The sequence below is a fragment of the Cervus elaphus genome, chromosome 24 (assembly GCF_910594005.1).
Source record: "Cervus elaphus chromosome 24, mCerEla1.1, whole genome shotgun sequence".
NCBI classification, from domain to species: Eukaryota; Metazoa; Chordata; class Mammalia; order Artiodactyla; family Cervidae; genus Cervus; species Cervus elaphus.
Genome location: NC_057838.1, coordinates 40,062,698 through 40,081,531, shown reverse-complemented (window position 1 = coordinate 40,081,531; position 18,834 = coordinate 40,062,698). Strand labels below are relative to the sequence as shown.

Here is an 18,834-nt window from a genome sequence, read left to right as displayed (position 1 = left end):
GGAAACAGGGCTCCATATTTTATTCTAATAGCATCATTTTGGAGAGTGATGCTGTGTCCTTGGGAGGGGGTACTATTTCATTGCTTATCTAGTTCATACAATGAAAGCACAAAAGCTAACCTTGACTTTGTCCTCAACTTTGGAAAAATTCTCCATTTTTAAGTGCAAATTACTGCTCGATTTGTTGCAGAAATTTCGGTTAGAGGAGAAAATATTTGTCTCTTTTCTGCTGGGTTGAGATATATTTCTAAATTTGAATAGAAGTTCCAAAAGGAAAAAAAAAAAAACAAAAAAACAAAAAACAAAAAACCTTGCTCCTAACAGTTCACATTTCACCTGTAATAGGTACAAATATTCCATTTAGGTGTGCTTACATGCAGAAATAAGTCTGGATATAGCTTTCTGGGATTGCCAACACAGCCATCCGTGCTGAAACCCTCCCTTGCAACCAGGGACCAGGAACAACTTGACATCAATAGATGGTATCACCTGTAAGTTATTTCCCCTGAAATACGCAATTACCTAATGACTGCTGTGAGAAATTAATGCAGACTTCTGGAAATATTGGCTTTGAAAGAAGAACCAATGAAAATGAGTGGGAATAACCAGCTCTGGAGACATCTACGGTGGAAGAAACAGAAAGTGGGAAGATTTAGGACCTTTATGAATCAAAAATAAACTTAAGTTGGTACTTCTTGCTCAAAGATTTATAAGCGTGATTTATAAATGGCACCAAAAGAATAATGATGACATCCTAGGATATTTATCACCTCTGAAACAGGAAATAAAATGACTCTCCTCTCGACTTCACAGGCACCGGAGGGCTTAAAATATGACCACATTATAATAATTGATCCTCGCTTTTTTGGTGATTAAACTCTGGGAAGTAAGAATAGCAGAATAATTGCATATTTCAGCTGCACAGAACACCCAGCACATAGGAGGCCCCTGATAAGTTTGCTGAACTGAACAGAAATAAAAAGTGAAATGAAAGACATTCGTAGAAAACATGAAGTGGGTGAAAAGCACTAAATTACATATGCGTGAGTCTTGTAATTGATAAATGCTGGGAACCAAGAAGAACCAAGTAAGCAAAATATTCTACTTTAGTTAAAAGAAACCATGGATCCTTTCTGGGCCTCAGTTTCCTCACCTGTAAAATGGGCAGATTGCTCAGATGATGATGATGATGGATTTTAATGTGAATCTCACTGGACTTTGAGGTGCTCTCTGGTCATTTCACATTCCCCAACACCTGACCTATGCCTTACAGCCATTCTAGACACAATTCCACAATCCCCTAACTCCAGCAACACTGTCACATCCTGGGAGCAAGATATGTGTCCACAAATCCTTTCACATCCTCAGGGTACTCGGTTAAAACCTCCTCATTTCATGTCCTTGCTCCCTGGTTTGGTCACGCGGAAGCATCCATGGTAGGGGGTCCTTTCAGGCATACCCCTGACTCTCAGATCCAGCAGGGGACACAGAGGAGATGGACCCCTTGCCGGCAGCCACCTGGAGAAACCTTGCTTAAGTGACACAACCCTGAGAGTGCTCCAGGGAAGTGAGTGATCAAGTGCACTAGAGAGGGTGGCTGGGCGCCCCATTCTGAAATCTCTCTTTTGATGTCAGACATTGTCAGAGACTTTTAATAATGAAGCGTAAGAGGTTAATTCTGTGAAAGGAACAAGAATACCATCGCTTGCAGGGGCACGGGACTCTAGTCCATAGGACAGAGAAGAACCAGCAGTGTTTTCTAAAATGATTTACTAGACATGGACAGAACTTGCTTTTGAGCAAACTCTGAGAGATGGTGAAGGATGAGGAAGCCTGGCAAGCAGCAGTCTGTGGGGTCGCAAAGTCGGACAGGACTTAGCAACTGAACAGCCACAAAGACCTTGCTAGAAACGCACCAGGAGCAAACCATCTGGAAAAGAATTAACGAATCAAAGGAAACACTAGATAATACAATTAGAGTGTGAGGAAATTTAAGGGTTTTCCAGACAGAAAGAGAGGCAGGTGTGTGTATATATGAATTTAATTATGTCCAACCTCAGGCTGGAAAAAGAATGTTATAATATTTTTGAAGAGTATAGTTATCACAAACTCACGGTTGCCAGGGGGAAGGGACAGTTAAGGACTTTGGGAAGGTCATGTACACACTGCTATATTTTAAATGGATACCAACAAAAACCTACTGTATAGCACATGGAACTATGCTCAATGTTATGCGCCAACCTGGATGGGATGGGGGCTTGGGGGAGAATGGATATACACTTGTGTGTGGCTCAGTCCCCTCACTGCTCACCTGAAACTATCACAACATTGTTAATCGGCAACACACCAGTACAGAATGTTTTGGAAGAAAAAAGAAAGAGAACATACTGAAAAAAAAAAAAAAATAAAGAACAGAGTTATCAGAGGGGAGAGGGAGATGGGTGGGGTTGATATTTATCTTTCAGATGCTCAGTAGTTAGCAAGCATGCCCAGATGGGTGGAAATGCATTTGCAGCTATGTTTCAGCAAAATGGTGCATGGGTCTGAGAAAAAAGAAATGAGACGACTGGCAGCAAAAATACGATTCCCCATCACAGGCAGTGGCAGGGGGCAGCCGTGGGAACACCATTTTCTCTTTAGTTGCCTCAGGCAACTGGAATTTTTTTCCCCCTCCTCTGCTTTATTTGGGTTCAGGGACTTTTTCTTTCAACCTTTCCAGAGTTGAGTTAGAAACCAAGAGTCTGAAGCTCTGGAAACTTCTCTCTGATCTCATTTCATCATGGTCTTGGATGAACTCACTGAAAAACAAGTCTGGCTGTGGTGACATTTGCTGTGTGTGTCCGAGGAAACTTCAGGCCGAATACCTGCCCTCACTGCTATCCGAGGCTTTGCATATGAAGTCTAGCTGGGAATAACACAGGCTCCTTTTTATTGATGTGAATGTATCGGCCTAAATACATACTTTTAATATTTTTTATGGAAGTAGTTAATTTACAATGTTGTATTTGTTTCAAGTGTACAACAAAGTGATTCAGTTACATATATATGTATATATATTATTTTGCATATTCTTTAAAAATTTTAGTGAATAATTTTTACTAAAATAATTTACTTTTCATATTCTTTTCCATTATGATTTATTACAGGATATTGAATATAACTCCCTGTTTTCAAAACCTACAGTTGGAGCTCGTATGTTCCCTCATGCCCTTTTCTAGCTTTTTAATTTGGCAGGGATATGGTTAACACCAAAAACATTTCTTCTATAAAATATGTGTCATAGAGACTTCACTGGTGGTCCAGTGGTTAAGACTTTGCCTCCCAGTGCAGGGGATGCAGGGTCGATCCCTGGGTGGGCAGCTAAGATCCCACATGCTTCAAGATCAAAACACCAAACCATAAAAAGAGAAGCAATACTGTAACAAATTGAATAAAGACTTTAAAAATGGCCCATATCAGAAAAATAATCTTTATATGTCACAGAGTCACACCCACCACCTACATGGCACTTTCATACTATATAAAGTGTTTTCTCCGGCTTTGCTCAAGGAGTAAGTGTCAAAGCTTGTATAGCACCCTGGAAACAAAGCCTCTCTGGATATAGGAGCAGATACAGGACGTGTGCGCACAAAAGGAATGAAGCGCTGTTCTAGAATCCAGAACTCCTTCTGCCCCGGAGCCTCTGCCTGGGGACCCGTGACCGCTCCATGGTCCCAGCTAAGAAAGCCAGCCCGGCCACCACGACTGGCTTTCCTCACCCCCACCCTGTTACAGCCTCCTCGAGTGCTTGCCACCAGCACCCAGAGTCCTGGTCACGGGTGTGACTTCACCTGAGTAACCTGGCGACATCGCCTCGCTCTCTGAGTGGTGAGAACCGTGAAGACTGTGACCTCTTTAGTGTGGTTTGCAACCGCCGCAGCACTGTCAGTGACCGTCCCTACTTGGCATATTGCAGGTGTTCAAAACATCACCAGTTGGAAAAAAGAACTGAATCTGAGCATCTCCTCCAAACACACTGCATCAGTCCACCTCTGCAGACTATTTCTGGGGGAAGCCCTGGCCTTACATACCCCTCTCGAAAGCCCCGTTCTCCCTCGTTACTTTAATAGAGATGACTCAGCAACAGTGGTACCAAGGATGTCCACAGAAGTTGCTCTTTCTGCATCTACTCCCAGCACTTCACGCATTCCTCTGGAGATGACAATCCAACATGATGATCCTCTCTGACCCGATTCTGGAGACCTGGCTGTACCCACCTCCTCTAGAGACGCCGGCTTTCTCTCTTGGTCCCCAAAGACCGGCTTGCTTGACAATATGTAACAGTGGTCAGTGCAGCGTCACGCCATACATGGTCCAGGTCTGCACACTCACACATCTCAGAGTGCGCCTACACACTCCCAACACCCTAGCAGGAGGAGGAGTGTGCACTCTTGTGCTTCAGGGGAAGAGTCTACTGTGCAGAGAGGCCCAGTGAACTTTCCACAGCACAAAGCCACTCCATGGCATAGCCCTGAATCTCCTCCTTTTATACATTGATGCTGAGTAAACGAGGTCTCTGCTTTGTCTTCCCACCAAGGCCATGGATGCTATGAGCATCCATGTGAGCTGCAGACCTGCCTCCATGTAACAGAGGACAAAATCAAGCAGAGTTTCTTGGTCAGTGCTTCTGCAGTTGACCGATGTTCCCTTGCAGTTGACCTTACACTGTAATTACAAGCTCCCTGGTGTAAGATTTCTTTTCGGCCTCCCTCCCTCTTCTTCTCAGGAGGGTCAGCCCCACAGGGCATGGGCTCTGCTCTCCACGGCAGTGCCTGATACTTGGCACAATACCAGGACCACAGAGGGACCCTCTGAGGGTCTGTGGAAGGAAGGAGTGAGGGGACCTGCCCAGGGTCAGGTCTACACGTGAATTAGTTCTGTATCAGGATAACTGCTCTCCCTCATGATTCCAGGCAAGTCACTCAGCTTCTCCCACTCTCAGTGGTCTTGTCTGTAAATGGAACTGATAATAGTACCTGAACTTTAAGGGGCTAGGTGAAAATTACATGCATATAACACATGTATATTTTCTTGGGCTCCAAAATCACTGCAAATGGTAACTGCAGCCATGAAATTAAAAGACGCTTGCTCCTTGGAAGAAAAGCTATGATAAACCTAGATAGCGTATTAAAGAGTAGAGACATTACATTACTTTGCAGACAAAGGTCCGAATAGTCAAGGCTATGGTTTTTCTGGGAGTCATGTATGGATGTGAGAGTTGGACTATAAAGAAGGTTGAGTGCAGAAGAATTGATGCTTTTGAACTGTGGTGTTGGAGAAGACTCTTGAGAGTCCCTTGGACTGCAAGGAGATCCAACCAGTCCCATCCTAAAGGAAATCAGTCCTGAATATTCATTGGAAGGACTGATACAGAAGCTGAAACTCCAATACTTTGGCCACCGGATGCAAACAACTGACTCATTTGAAAAGACCCTGATGCTGGGAAAGATTCAAGGTGGGAGGAGAAGGGGACAACAGAGGATGAGATAGTTTGATGGCATCATCGACTCAATGGACATGAGTTTGAATAAATTCCGCGAGTTGCTGAAGGGCAGGGAAGCCTGGCGTATTGCAGTCCATGGGGTCGCAAAGAATCGGACATGACTGAGCGACTGAACTGAAATGAACTTTTATACACAGAAAAGTTACTGATAGTCCATGGGGTCGCAAAGAGTGGGACATGACTGAATGTGTGGACAGCAACAACACACCGTATATAGGGCTATCCGGGTGGCTCAGTGGTGAAGAGTCTGCCTGTCACGCAGGACATGTGAGTTCAATCCCTGGGTTGGGAAGATCCCCTGGAAAAAGAAATCGCAACCCATTCCAGTACTCCTGCCTGGGAAATCCCATGGACAGAGGAGCCTGGCGAGCTACAGTCTGTGAGGTTGCAAAGAATCGGACACGACTTATTGACTAAACAACAACAACACATGTATATAGACCATGTGCATTGCAAATAACATCCAGTAAGTTATTTATCATTGCTGTTATTGTTATTTATTTTATGCTGATAAGCATAAATCTCCAAATCATGAGAATACATTCACCCTGGGCCTTCACTATTCACTCAAAGATAAATAATGCAATCATGGAATTGCTTTGCTCCTTTGGACATTTCATAACTATGGCTGCATATGGAATAGAATTGGTTCTGAAACCTCAGGGCCAACTGAGAAAAATGGATGCAGTAACACCAGGTTGATTTCTCCATGGTGGTCGACTCCCTGCCTTCACTCTTAGGGGAACAGCCACTGGCTCACGGATTCCACTCCGTGGACAACCATGAACAGAAGCTTCACCAGGGTGGGAGAGGTAAGACAGACACGCCAAACAACTGAAACTTCAAAACCTGCAAAGTTTTCCAGAGACCGAGCCCTGTCTAACAAAGCCTCAGTTTAGAAAGTTGCCACAGCATGAATCAAAAAGGAGAAAAAGCCAGTCCTGGGGCAAGAGAGGCACCCCTTGTTAAGGAATCACTCCAAAAGGGACTGCTAGTATCTAACACGGACAGGACGTGCAGTACGTTACTCACATGGAGCGTTTCACAAGCTAGATAAAAAGGAATGCAATCCTGGCTATAAAAAATCATTGAGATTCCAGGGAGAGGGGCAGCTATTGCTTCTACCTCCTGATGCCATGTGAAATATCATTATGACGGACAGTAATTTCTCCCTAGGATTTTCCAACTCTCCAAATAGTGAGCAGCTGCCTGATGAGGGGAAATTGGTTCTTATTCTTTGGAGTTTTCTTTTATTAAAGTGCACATCACTTTTGAACGCTGTGTGCCACATCCACTGACACTTCAGGCAGGGGAGGAGAGCAATTAATTGTCCCGTGTGCGGGACAGGAACGAGTCTGGTAATTCTACGGTAAACTGCAACACAGGGCGGAGACTGTTATCTTCCCAGATGTCTGACAAATTAACTCTGTTTTCATTGGTTTAATGCTCTGAATGGTAAGTGTCTGCATTATTTGGTTTATGCGGTGTTTGTTCACAAAAGAGACAACATTTTGCTCAAGTCTTCTTTATATAGAAACAGGCAGACATGCAAACTCTTAAGAAATGTGTTTATAAAGACTCCGGCTCTGACTCTAGCCTTACAGATGTCTTCTCTTCTGTCACAACAAATGTTATGGTTTGGGAGAATTCTTTTGTGAGTGAAGAATGCTTTATGCTGAGAAAAAAATAAAGCAGTGTTCTGTATTTTTTCAAGATCTTTATAGCTTATCAACCCCTCCCACCATTATTATTCATGATCTACTTTCCTTCAGAATTGGGGGAAGGGGAAGGCTTTAAAATAAGATATTTCTTCTTGAGTCTTTTATTAATATTTGTCTTTTATTAAATACTGACTAAACTTTAAAATATCAAAGATATGTGTAACTGTAAACAATGTTACAACAAAGACTTATAAACCTCCCACCCATTTTCAGAAAAAGAACACTACCCCCAGGTCACCTCAACAAACTGAACATCTCACGTCCATGAATGATCAGAGCGCCATGAATAGCCAAGAAGAATGTACCAAGGCGACTCTGGGAAGGGACCAGCTCTGTCAGGGATCAAAAATTACTGCAAAACTGTAGGAGGATACAACAGATGCCCTAAGTGCAATAGTGGTGCAGGGACAGGAAAGGAACCAGAAACAGCCCCGACCATGCAGGGAAGCTGGCACGACCCCTTGACTAGGAAGAGACAGGCTTTTCTCCAAGTGGTATTGAAAAATCCATATGAAAAAATGAAGCTGGACTCCAACCTTACACCATATATAAGCAGGTAACTGGAAATGGCTAAATTTATGTTAAACTTTTAAAAGAAAACAAAGGCCAGTAGCTCTATGACTTCAAGGTAGAGATGATGTTTGCCAACAGAGACTAAAAGCACAAACTGTAAGAAAAGACTGATCTATTTGATGACATTCAATTAAGGAATTTGGTTCATTGGAAGACATCATAAAGAGAAGGGAAAGATAAGTGACAAACACGGAGAAAATGTTTAAAACTCATAACAGACAAGGGACTCGTACCTGGACTATTTTTTAAAATTCCCACAGGCAATTTTAGAAGATGCAAGAAGAAGGTGCAAATTCCAATAGAGAGCAGGGCAAACCCTGAACCGATACTTCACACAGAGGAAAATGAACTCAAAGACGACGAAGATACATTTGAAAAAAAAAATACAGTCGGCCCCCTGTAATTGCAGGTTTCACGTCTGGGGATATGAAGAGCTGACCGCATTCACCATACTACACCATTTTACATAGGGCTGTGCATCTGTGGATCTGGGTGTCTGCAGGGGCTCCTGGAATGATTCCCTGAGAATACTGAGGGTGAATGTGCTCAGCGTCATTAACAGTGTGAATAAATCAGATTCAAACCAGAGTGAGCTACCTCTCCATGTTCGCTATGTGGGAAAGTTAAGAAGTCAGACAATACCAAGTGTTGACAGGGATGGGTGGCAATAAGAATCTCTACCAAGATGATGAAAAATAATTTGGCATTAGTGAAACTGAAAAGGTACATCCCCCAAATGCCCTCCTTTTCTCCACATCCTGTCTTTTCATCCTCCCTGACTGCCTTTCTCCCTCTTTCCTTCTTTCCACTCCGCCTACCACTCACCCACCTACCTACATGTAATTACCTATGTGTCTCCTGGAGCAGTGATTCTCTAAGGGTGGTACCCAGACTAGTAGCAGCTAAAACCTCATGGTGATGCACAGGACCCAGTGTTCTGACAAATCTCCCATGTGATTTATGATGCCTGTTCAGTTTGAGAACCATTGTCCTAGATGGTTTTTTATGCCTTGAAACGGGTGTCAGAATGAAAGTTACAAAATGAGAGTCCATTCTCCTCTCTCACTGGTCTTTGCTATCCAAAAAGCAAAAAAGTGAGACTATCCTTGATACCCAGGGTGTATAGGAGTGGGGATGAGGAAAGGTAGACATTCGCATACTCGTGGGTATTACACAGACAGGCTTATTTGGGGGAAGGTGACTTGGCAATACTTACAAAGAACCTCTAAAATCACTGATCCTCTGACAAAAGAACTAGAGGTGTGCCTAAGAGAACTATCTAAGATTGGCCAATGATGTTGTTTAATTGACGGATATATAGTGAGAGCGACTCCTGCAGCCTGAACGTCGCCAGCAGTGGGGTCCGAATATCATGAACTGTCATGAGGGTGACAGCTAACTGACTCATCATCACAAAGAAGTCCCTCATCAAACTTAACTTCCCCCCAATTTCAGAAAATCAGGATTCATTTAGGTAACAAAGTCCTTTATAAAAACACATTCTCTTCTGGCAGGAGGATTCTGCCCACCTCATTCACATTATTCGGAATTACTTTCATTAGATTACCTTCCCTTTGACTACTGGGAAAGGGATGTTTGGAGTAGGATGGTCTGTGGTTAGGGCGACACAGGATAACTTTGGAGCCTAGGGTGATTCTGACAAGGGCAATGGTTAAAAAAAAAACACCCTGAAGGTTTGTGAAGTTTTATCTGTAAAGCTTCCTGATTAGTAAATATGTAAACATGTCCTGATCAGTTACTGGTTATGTGTCAGGACTGGGTGTGTGTGTGTGTGTGTGTGTGTGTGTGTGTGTGTGTGTGTGTGTGTGTGTGTGTGTGTGTGTGTGTGTGTGTGTGTGTGTGTGTGTGTGTGTGTGTGTGTGTGTGTGTGTGTGTGTGTGTGTGTGTGTGTGTGTGTGTGTGTGTGTGTGTGTGTGTGTGTATCTTTTACAGAGAGAACTTCACTTACTTACAATTTTTCACTTGTAAACTAGAGAGTACATAAAAATCGACTTGAAAACTCTGCTTAAGCAAAATAAAGTAAACTTTTTGGTATTGATCTACAGATGGTTAAATTTTTGATCTGCATTTGAATGTCTGAGATGAAGAGCTTGTCTTGCTGTCTACTTATCCAAAGGGCTTCCCTGATAGCTCAGTTTGTAAAGAATCCGCCTGCAATGCAGGAGACCCCAGTTTGATTCCTGGGTTGGGAAGATCCCCTGGAGAAGGGAAAGGCTAACCACTCCAGTATTCTGGCCTGGAGAATTCCACGGACTGTAGAGTCCACGGGGTCGCAAAGAGTTGGACACAACTGAACGACTTTCACTTTCACTTTATCCAAAAGAAGACTTAGGAAAAACATCCTGCTTGATGACTAGTAAGACTGGGAAAGGGACCCCTTCCCAAAGTTCCCCAAGAGACACATGCAGTGCAATATTCCCTTGGTGGAGAAATGGGAAAATGGGCCATTCGAAGTTGATGAATTCACTCTTGATGGTTTCATGCTTGCCTCTCCGCCGCATGGCCCGACAGCGTCTTACTAATATTATGACACCTGCCATACCACTGAAGGTGATGCTGCCAGGAACATGGCTCTGCACGCTTCAGAGAGGATGCTACGTCCCCTGCTGAATCCCACTCAGGCAGAGAATGCATGAGGATTGTTCTGGCTCTGGTGGGTCTCTACTCAGAGCTGCTGACAGTATTCTTTTGCACCTCTTCCTCCTCAACTTAGCCACGGCCTCTCTCTGCATTATTCATGCGGGTAAGAAAAGTCATTTATAAAAACTGCATTTTTTCCCACTGCTCTGTGTATCTGTTTCTGCCTGCCCCTGCAGGTGGGTGACAGGAATGCAGTGAGTGGGGCAGAGCCCTCCCCTGCGACCCTGGGCCGCCCGCCTGAGGGCCTCGTGCAGCTTATCTGTGGGAGCCATTAGAGGCTGGGGACCCGGGCTCATTTGTCACTGCGCAAACCTTTCCAGACCAAGGCGGGACCCAGTTGAGCCATTCCTCATTCAGAAGCTAATTTGGTAAGCACGTCCTGATTGGTTATTGGTTATGTGTCAGGACCAGGGGTGTCACGGAGAACAGGCAGTGTCCCCAGCTTCATGTTTTCCTGGGCGCTGGAGACAAATGATAAGCAAGTTAATAAGTGTGTGAGCTGTGACGATGCCAGAGAGGAAATAAACTCTGCACCGAGAGGTTGAAGCTGGCGGGGCTGGGGGGACCCTCAGATCAGGGGGGCTCTCAAGGGAGAGGGACATTTAAGCTGCAGCTTCAAGGATGCGTTGGTGAACTACGCGGCAGTGGAAGGGAACGGGCCATGGGGAAGTCTTGGCAGGGAAGGAGGGTTCTGGGTACTGAAAGCAGCCTGTGGGGACCAGGGCGGGTGAGGAGGGGAAGCAGTGAGGCATGAGGCTACACAGCCACAGAGGAGGCCAGCGCACGCAGGGCCCTGCAGTCTGAGGTAAATGGCTCCTCAGGGCACTGGGGAGCCAGGGAGCAAGGCACAGATAAGCTCAGGGCTCAGTGGTTGGCTGGATGAACATGTTGCCTGAATGAATGAAAAATACATGTCTGTGTCCCTCTGCTCTCCCCCCTCACCCTCCTGGGTCCCAATCACGGTCATCTCATCTAGCAGCAAGCTGTCTTTCAGGGTTCCTTACTAGTTCCCTTGTTTCTTCTCTTGCTCCTCAGCTCTCACCGACACATACAAAACCCAACACGTTCAACCAGCCATGTGCTGAGGCAAAGGTGGTGATGAAGCCCCCCAGGAAGTCACAGTATAATAGAGGTGGTTCAATGAGCAAAGAACCACAGAGACCGAGTGGACGGAGGTGCAGGGATAGAGTGATGTGCAGGGCCTTGTGGGATGGCTCAGTGGAGGGATTCAGGGGTGTGCAGGGCATCATGGGAAGGCAAACTGCAGGGATCCAGGGGTGCACAGGGCATCATGGGAAGGCAAAGTGCAGGGATCCAGGGGTGCACAGGGCATCATGGGAAGGCAAAACGCAGGAATCCTGAGGTGTGCAGGGCATCATGGGTAGGCTCAGTGCAGGGATCCAGGGGTGCACAGGGCATCATGGGTAGGCTCAGTGCAGGGATCCAGGGGTGCACAGGGCATCATGGGTAGGCTCAGTGCAGGGATCCAGGGGTGCGCAGGGCATCATGGGTAGGCTCAGTGCAGGGATCCAGGGGTGCGCAGGGCATCATGGGTAGGCTCAGTGCAGGGATTCAGGGGTGCACAGGGCATCATGGGAAGGCAAAGTACAGGGATCCTGAGGTGCGCAGGGCATCATGGGTAGGCTCAGTGCATCATGGGAAGCTCAGTAGAGGAATACAAGGGTGTGCATGGCCTCATGGGAACACTCAGAAGAATATCTAAGCTGGGAGGTGGTTTACTGGGCTTAGTTCTCTGGGGAAAGCAGGACAACTCCTTTTTAGTTGCTCCATATCTTTCCACCTAAAAAAGAGACAGGAGGAAAGAGAGAAGTAAGCCCTGTTCTAACCCTAAGCTATACTATGCCTTTTCATTTCTTAACATAAAAGTGGCTTATGATCCATTGTTAACTGAAGAGAAAACAACAGCTAGTGACAGTAAATGTCCATGCTGCAAGCAGTGACTTTCCCAACCAAAGACAGGCAGGCTCTGTACTCATTAATAAAGGGCTCCCAGTTTGTCAAAGCAGGAGGAGGTGGGCTCTTTTTCCATACCTGCTTTGCTTAACTAACTCAGAAATTAGTTTAGTAATTTAGTTTAGTAAATTAGTTCAGCAATTTAATTTAGTAAAGCCATTGCTAAAACAGAGTTTTCAGAATCTATTGATAGGCTGTTTAAGCAAACACACTTCTAACTGCAGGAAAGGAATGCCAGGTCCGACGCTGCTGTGTAGAGGTCAAGTTTATGTCCATCTAATTAACCACCGTTAACTCTGTACTAGAACTTGCCTGGTTCAGGTGGTAAGGAATCTGCCTGCACTGCAGGAGACCTGAGTTCGATCCCTGGGTGGGGAAGATTCCCTGGAGAAGGGAATGGCAGCCCACTCCAGTGTTCTTGCTTGGAGAATCCCATGGACAGAAGAGCCTGGTGGGCCACAGCCAGTGGGTCTCATTGGACTCACAGTTGCTTTTGCTTTAAAGCCGTAAACTTACCTAACTGAGTATTGAATGTAGCTAATTAAATATGAAAATAAGACCATGTAGGGTCAAGTTTCCAGAATAGTCCTTAAACTTCCGGATCTGAAGTAGCATTTAGTACAGAAATCTGTTTTTTTTTTTTTTTAACCAACTTACCAATAGATTGACAGAGAAAGGGTCACAAAGACTTATATCTTTAGTTTTCTGGCAAGTTACAGTTATTGGGTGGAATTTTTGCTATTCAAAACCAACAACATTAATGGCCTAAAAAGGGCATAAATTCCTCTTCTATAGTATTCTTTGTTACTGAGAGGTAAAACAACAGGAGCTTTCTCAAATCATCTGTTCTAAAGTTGCTTGGGGGGGGGGGCGGTCAATGAGAAGAGGTCTCAGTGTCTCTCAAGCTCATTTCTCTTTGCTCACCACGCCCCTCCCCACCCTGCCCCACTGTGAGGGACCAGAGGCGCTATAGAAACCCCTCTCATTTGTAAGAGAATAGATCCAAAGGAGAGCAGGCTGACAGCTGCCAAGCAGCACAGGTCCCTGTGTGAGAATGTGGTGTCTGCATGAGGGCCCCACAGAGGCAAAGGCAAATTCAAAACAAACCCGAGTGTTGCATGTAACACTGGTGATCTACTCATGGACCTTGATGAAAACGACGTATACAAGACAAGACTGCACAAACCTTGGAATCAGATGTGGCTCCCAGCCCCATTTGTAAGTCGTTTGTGTTTCACTTTCCTCATCTTTGAAATGGGGATAGTAACATCACCTATCTCCTGGTGCTGCTGTGGCAGAAAGGCATGGTTGCCGCTTAGCACAGCACCGGCATATAGTAAGCGCTCAATAAATAATACTATAGAGTTTGGGATCGACATATACACACTACTAAATACAAAGCAGACTACTAAATACTACTAAATACAAACAAACAAGAATCTGCTGTATAGCACACGGAACTAAATTCAATGTCTTGTAATAACATATAATAGAAAAGAATCTGCAAAAGGATACATACATACGTATAACTGAATCTCTGCTGTATACTTGAAACACTGTAAGTAAAATATACTTCAACAAAAGAATAAAAATTAAAATAATACTGTGGTTGCTGAAAGGAGCATCACTGTCGTTTATCAATATTTTTATTTGCCGTCTTGAAAATTTGCATGAAGGTTTTAGTGAATGTGTTAGTTGTTATTACTAACATCAGAATGACTTCTCTGTTGGGTCATCAAGCCACAAAGGTCACTATTCTACCAAGAGTCTCTGGCTGACCTCAGAAGAGGCAGAAGGAATGAGTGCTAGTGAATCACTGCTTCCCCACCCCCACCCCCGCCCCACTCCAGGTCTCCATTCGCCCCCTCCAAGCATCCACAGGCTGGCTTCCCCCTGGTCCTGACGGAGCACTGCTGCATGGAGGGCTGGTGCCTGGCTTATGATGGAGTCACGGGCACAAAGCCAGTGGAGTGGCAGACTTCCCCATCTCTGCTCACACATCCCTACCTGACAGTAGGTCATCAGCTTCAGCTCGATTCTGACCGCAGCCCCAGAGCTGGGACGCTCCCTGTCATGCTATCGTGTGGATATGAGATCTCCCATTAATTTATCCAAGTAGAAGATTCCAGCCCTTGATAACCTGAATCTTCCCTGTCCTTTCCAATTCCCTGTCCTTATACTTCAACAGTGCTTCTGAGTATTCTAAGTCACTCAGGGCAAGCAAAGGCTTTCCAAAGCACGAAGCAGTTGCTAAGTTAAATTTTAAACCTCTCATAGGCATGGGCTGTGTCTTGATGCTCCACAGGATGCCACCGTCACCATTAAAGCACAAGGCACTGCTGTAACTCAGCTGATCTGACAATCTCAGGGGGGGCAGAAGGTGCATCTTGTACTCTCCATCAAAGTAGTCCAAACATCCCCAAATATCTCAGGGCATTCCTTAACACACAGCCTAGATCACTGGGATGTGTGTGCTTCTGCAATGTCCTTTAATGACCGGGCAACTTCGTGTGTTTTTGGTGTTTTCCTATTGTGATTAAAGGTACAATAAGGTATGTTTGCAACAAGAGGCATGGCCATTGTTCTGCATCATTAAGCTCACAGCAGTCCCAAAAAGAAACTGTGGGCAGCTTGCCAAAGGCCCTAATGAAGAGCATCTCTTTGAATTATCTCTGGATGAGGAAAGGATCAAGTCTGAGCCCCAGAATATTTGATCCTCTTTGTGCTGCTGTTACAAGGGCTTACTGAAGCCAGACACACTGGACCTTCTGCAACTGTAATTTATGGAAACCTTAATTTCTCTGCTCTAATAAGGCTTTGCATAATAAGAGCGGGAATGCAATTACTAATTCCTGCAAGTGTTTTGTGAATTCCTTTATGCTACGGTTCAGGACTCCCAAAGAATAGGAGAAAGGGGGGTTTTACTTAGTTGGCACAAGGGTAATGGGTCTGAAAAGTAGTTTGAGTTTCCTGAAAATAAATCTGCATGGCTTCCTAAATTGCTGACAAAGTGGATTCCGGATGAAAATCATTTATCAGCAATTTACTGCATGATGTTTTGGCCAGAAATATTTCCACATAAATTCACCTAGTAACAAACAAACACACAACACCCAGGTTTTCTCTTTTTGGGGGCTGAGGGGGAAAAGCCCAAATAACACAGATGAATAAAGCACAGGTTAATGCAGATTTGCAGAAAATGTGGTAGGATTACCTTTTGGAGGGTGTCAGTTTAATTATTACATCTATAACAATGTATGTGAAATAGTATTTTCATGCATTGATGGTTAAAACAAAAAAAAAGGAAGTTAATACCACATTTTTACACAGAGTTTTTATCTTATATGCATCAGTGAGTGCCTGTATATAAGCTTCTTGGTGATGGTTCTGTTCTTCTACTTGTTTCACTTCTAAATGCCTCACTCACTGAGAACCAGGGCTCACTGCACACGATAACTTGGCAAATTTAGGATTACGACATCAACGGATGATAATATGAGAGCCAGATCTCCAGTGGCAACACCACTTCTACCCAGACCTCCAAAGTGCCCCTGGACTGCTCTGCAAGGACAAGCTAGCACAGCCCTGAGCAAGAGGTCATACATCAGAAGTATTATTTCCAAAATTTATTGAAGATGCTTGTTTTTTGAAAGGTATGTGCCCTCCACAGAGGAGAGTGGCCTGGGTGCCTAAGCCCCAAAAGATTTGTTTGCACATTCTCTATGCCTCAGTGCAGAAACACACACACACACACACACACACACACACCTGGGTGCCTAAGCCCCAAAAGATTTGTTTGCACATTCTCTATGCCTCAGTGCAGAAACACACACACACACACACACACACACACACCTGGGTGCCTAAGCCCCAAAAGATTTGTTTGCACATTCTCTATGCCTCAGTGCAGAAACACACACACACACACACACACACACACCCTCTTTCATTCACTCAGAGTTACTCTATCATTAGATTTTTGTCCACAGAGGCAGCCAACTCACAAATCTTGCTGTAGATTTAATGTTAAGCGCCCTCTGCTGGCTCATGCAAAAATAGCACCCAATCGACAGCTAACCAAAATTTTAAGTCTAGCCCCTTTCAAGAATTTATTAATATACCATTCATCATGAAAATCAAACAAGCACCTTTTTTTTTCTCACCAACAGCTTTATTATAATGTGCTAGTGTTAAAATTCCTTTGTAACAGGATTATGATTTTTTTTTTTTATTACCAGAGAAAATTTTGAAGGAGTTAGAATGATTTAAGGGGAAAAATATCTTAAACTGTCAGGTAAAATGGTGTGAAAATCTCCTAGTACAGAGGAAGACTGAAGCATTACTAAGCACTTAACATGAACACTTAATAAGTGGTCTGAATTGTGCTGTAAATACCCCATTTCATCTCCACTGAAATTTCCTACTGGTGATGCTGCAGAAGTTTAGAGAAGCCATACGCTGTGGATGACAGCAGCCAAGACCACACCACTCACTCTGGAAGTTCTTAAACTTTTCACAGGGGGAGGTATAGAAATGGCAAGTGCGAAGCGTGAATCTGAACCACATGTCCTGTGACGAGAAGCTGCTCACAGACTGAAGTCTGCGGTAGAGGCCCGTGCTCTCCTGAAAGGAGCGCCTTCCAACTATTTGTAAACAGAGACAAAACCGAGGCAACATTAATCATCCTCCACGTCTTCTGCAACTTGTTCAAAGGGTGTGTGACCACGCGCTGACCCTGCCTAGGACATCTGTCCGCCACTCCGGAGAGAGTGGGCGGTCGAAACAGCTTTGTGATATCTCAGCTCGAAACACACTTTATGGTCCTCAACATCCATTTAAATACTCAAATACAGGCACCCGGGGCCACTGTCAAGGAAATCACCTAAGAGACTTCATAGAAGACACACAGAAACGTCAGAAAGGCTGTTTCGTTTCTCTCTCTCTCTCTCTCTCTCTCTCACACACACACACACACACACACACACACACACACGTGCAGAGATCCCCAGCTCCTTCCCCAGGAGTTGCGCTCAGCCAGGTGGCTGGCCGGCCACTCCCACAGGCTAAGAGGCAGCGCGTTACCTGACAAACTTCGTAGAGTAATTTGTACTGCTCCTCCGGCTTCTGCAGGCTGCACAAACTGCATCCCATGTTTAGAGGACTGGCAGAGGCAGGCTGCAGGACTCGCCGGCGCCCGGAGCAGCGGCGCTCTCAGCGCGCAGGCATGAAGGGTCCTCGGAGAGCCTCAGGTGCCAGGTGCGGCGCCGCTGCCGGCGGGCGGTGCTCCTGGAGGCTGCCAACAACTCTGCTCCCGTCCACGCTCCCCTTCTTTCCCTCGCAGAAGCACGCACACACGCACACAGACATACAGACACACACTCGAGCGCGCGCGCGCACACACACACCACTCCCTCCTCTGAGTGATTCTGGCAGCTGGATTGTGGGCCAATGCACACGCTATATATACTGCCACTCATGCATATTAATCAGCCCTCATTGACTATTCATAACAGACAATGATACAGAAGCTATAATTGCCAACTATGACAGTTGAAATTTCTCTAATTAACAAGCAAGTGCTCCAGTGGCAGGGAATAATAAAAGACACTAACAATTTTGCAAGCCATTTTCTAGCAGTTACCAATAAACATGACTGCATGTTGAGCCGGGTCTCTGAGGATAATCCCTAATGCACTGAAGCTAAGTAGAGATTCGTTTTTAAATATACCATAAAATTTGTGATGATATAAAATGTATTTAATGCTGCAGATAATGATGGCATATAAACAGGTTTTATGGAATGGACATGTTTGGAATCATGTTCCTAGCACATGTAGTGCTTTACTAAGATGCGGGAATAATCTTCCACATATGAATAAAATATAAAAATTTAAATTGCGAGATATATGCGTGAGTATGCAAAATAACCAGAGGGGTATAAGGAGAGAGGCTGCCCGATAGGTGAGCAAGCAGATAATCACTGCTAGGGTGCATTTTCAATTCCCAAAGCAGAAAGTTATTTGTGAAAGGGCTGCCGGGCTAACTGGAAGGCGGAGAAGCAGCCCATCTCCTGCCATCCCCACAGCCACGAAGCCCATCTCAGAGCTCATGCCGTGAAGCTAAGGGTCACTGGTGACTCCAGATCTGTATTTAATGCTCCAGATCTGCCCAGACTTCTGTAGCTTTGCTCTGTGCTCAGTCTCCAAGAAAGGTGAGCACAGACAGGACTGAAGAATTTTGGTCTTTGCTGCCTTGCTTCTTGCTTCCCTTTCATTCAGCCTCTGAACTACTATGTAAGTTTGATGGCTTTAAAAAAAAAAAAAAACAAAACAAAAACTGTGTTTTTATAAACAATCGTCCCAC

The 18,834-nt window shown here is 44.8% G+C and overlaps 1 protein-coding gene across 2 annotated transcripts in view; it reads right to left on the bottom strand.

Moving 5' to 3' along the window:
• The window catches only part of PDZRN3 (PDZ domain containing ring finger 3), a 249,820-nt gene that overhangs the window by 37,734 nt on the left and 193,252 nt on the right, over positions 1 to 18,834 (bottom strand). The window contains exon 1 of one of the 2 annotated variants that reach the window (XM_043886648.1): positions 17,554 to 17,906. The exons of the other annotated variant lie outside the window; for it this stretch is intronic. Within the exon in view, the coding sequence (XP_043742583.1) occupies positions 17,554 to 17,622 (69 nt within the window). The 5' untranslated portion in view covers positions 17,623 to 17,906. Of the gene's footprint in view, positions 1 to 17,553; positions 17,907 to 18,834 lie in introns of those variants that run through there. 2 annotated transcript variants of the gene reach the window in all.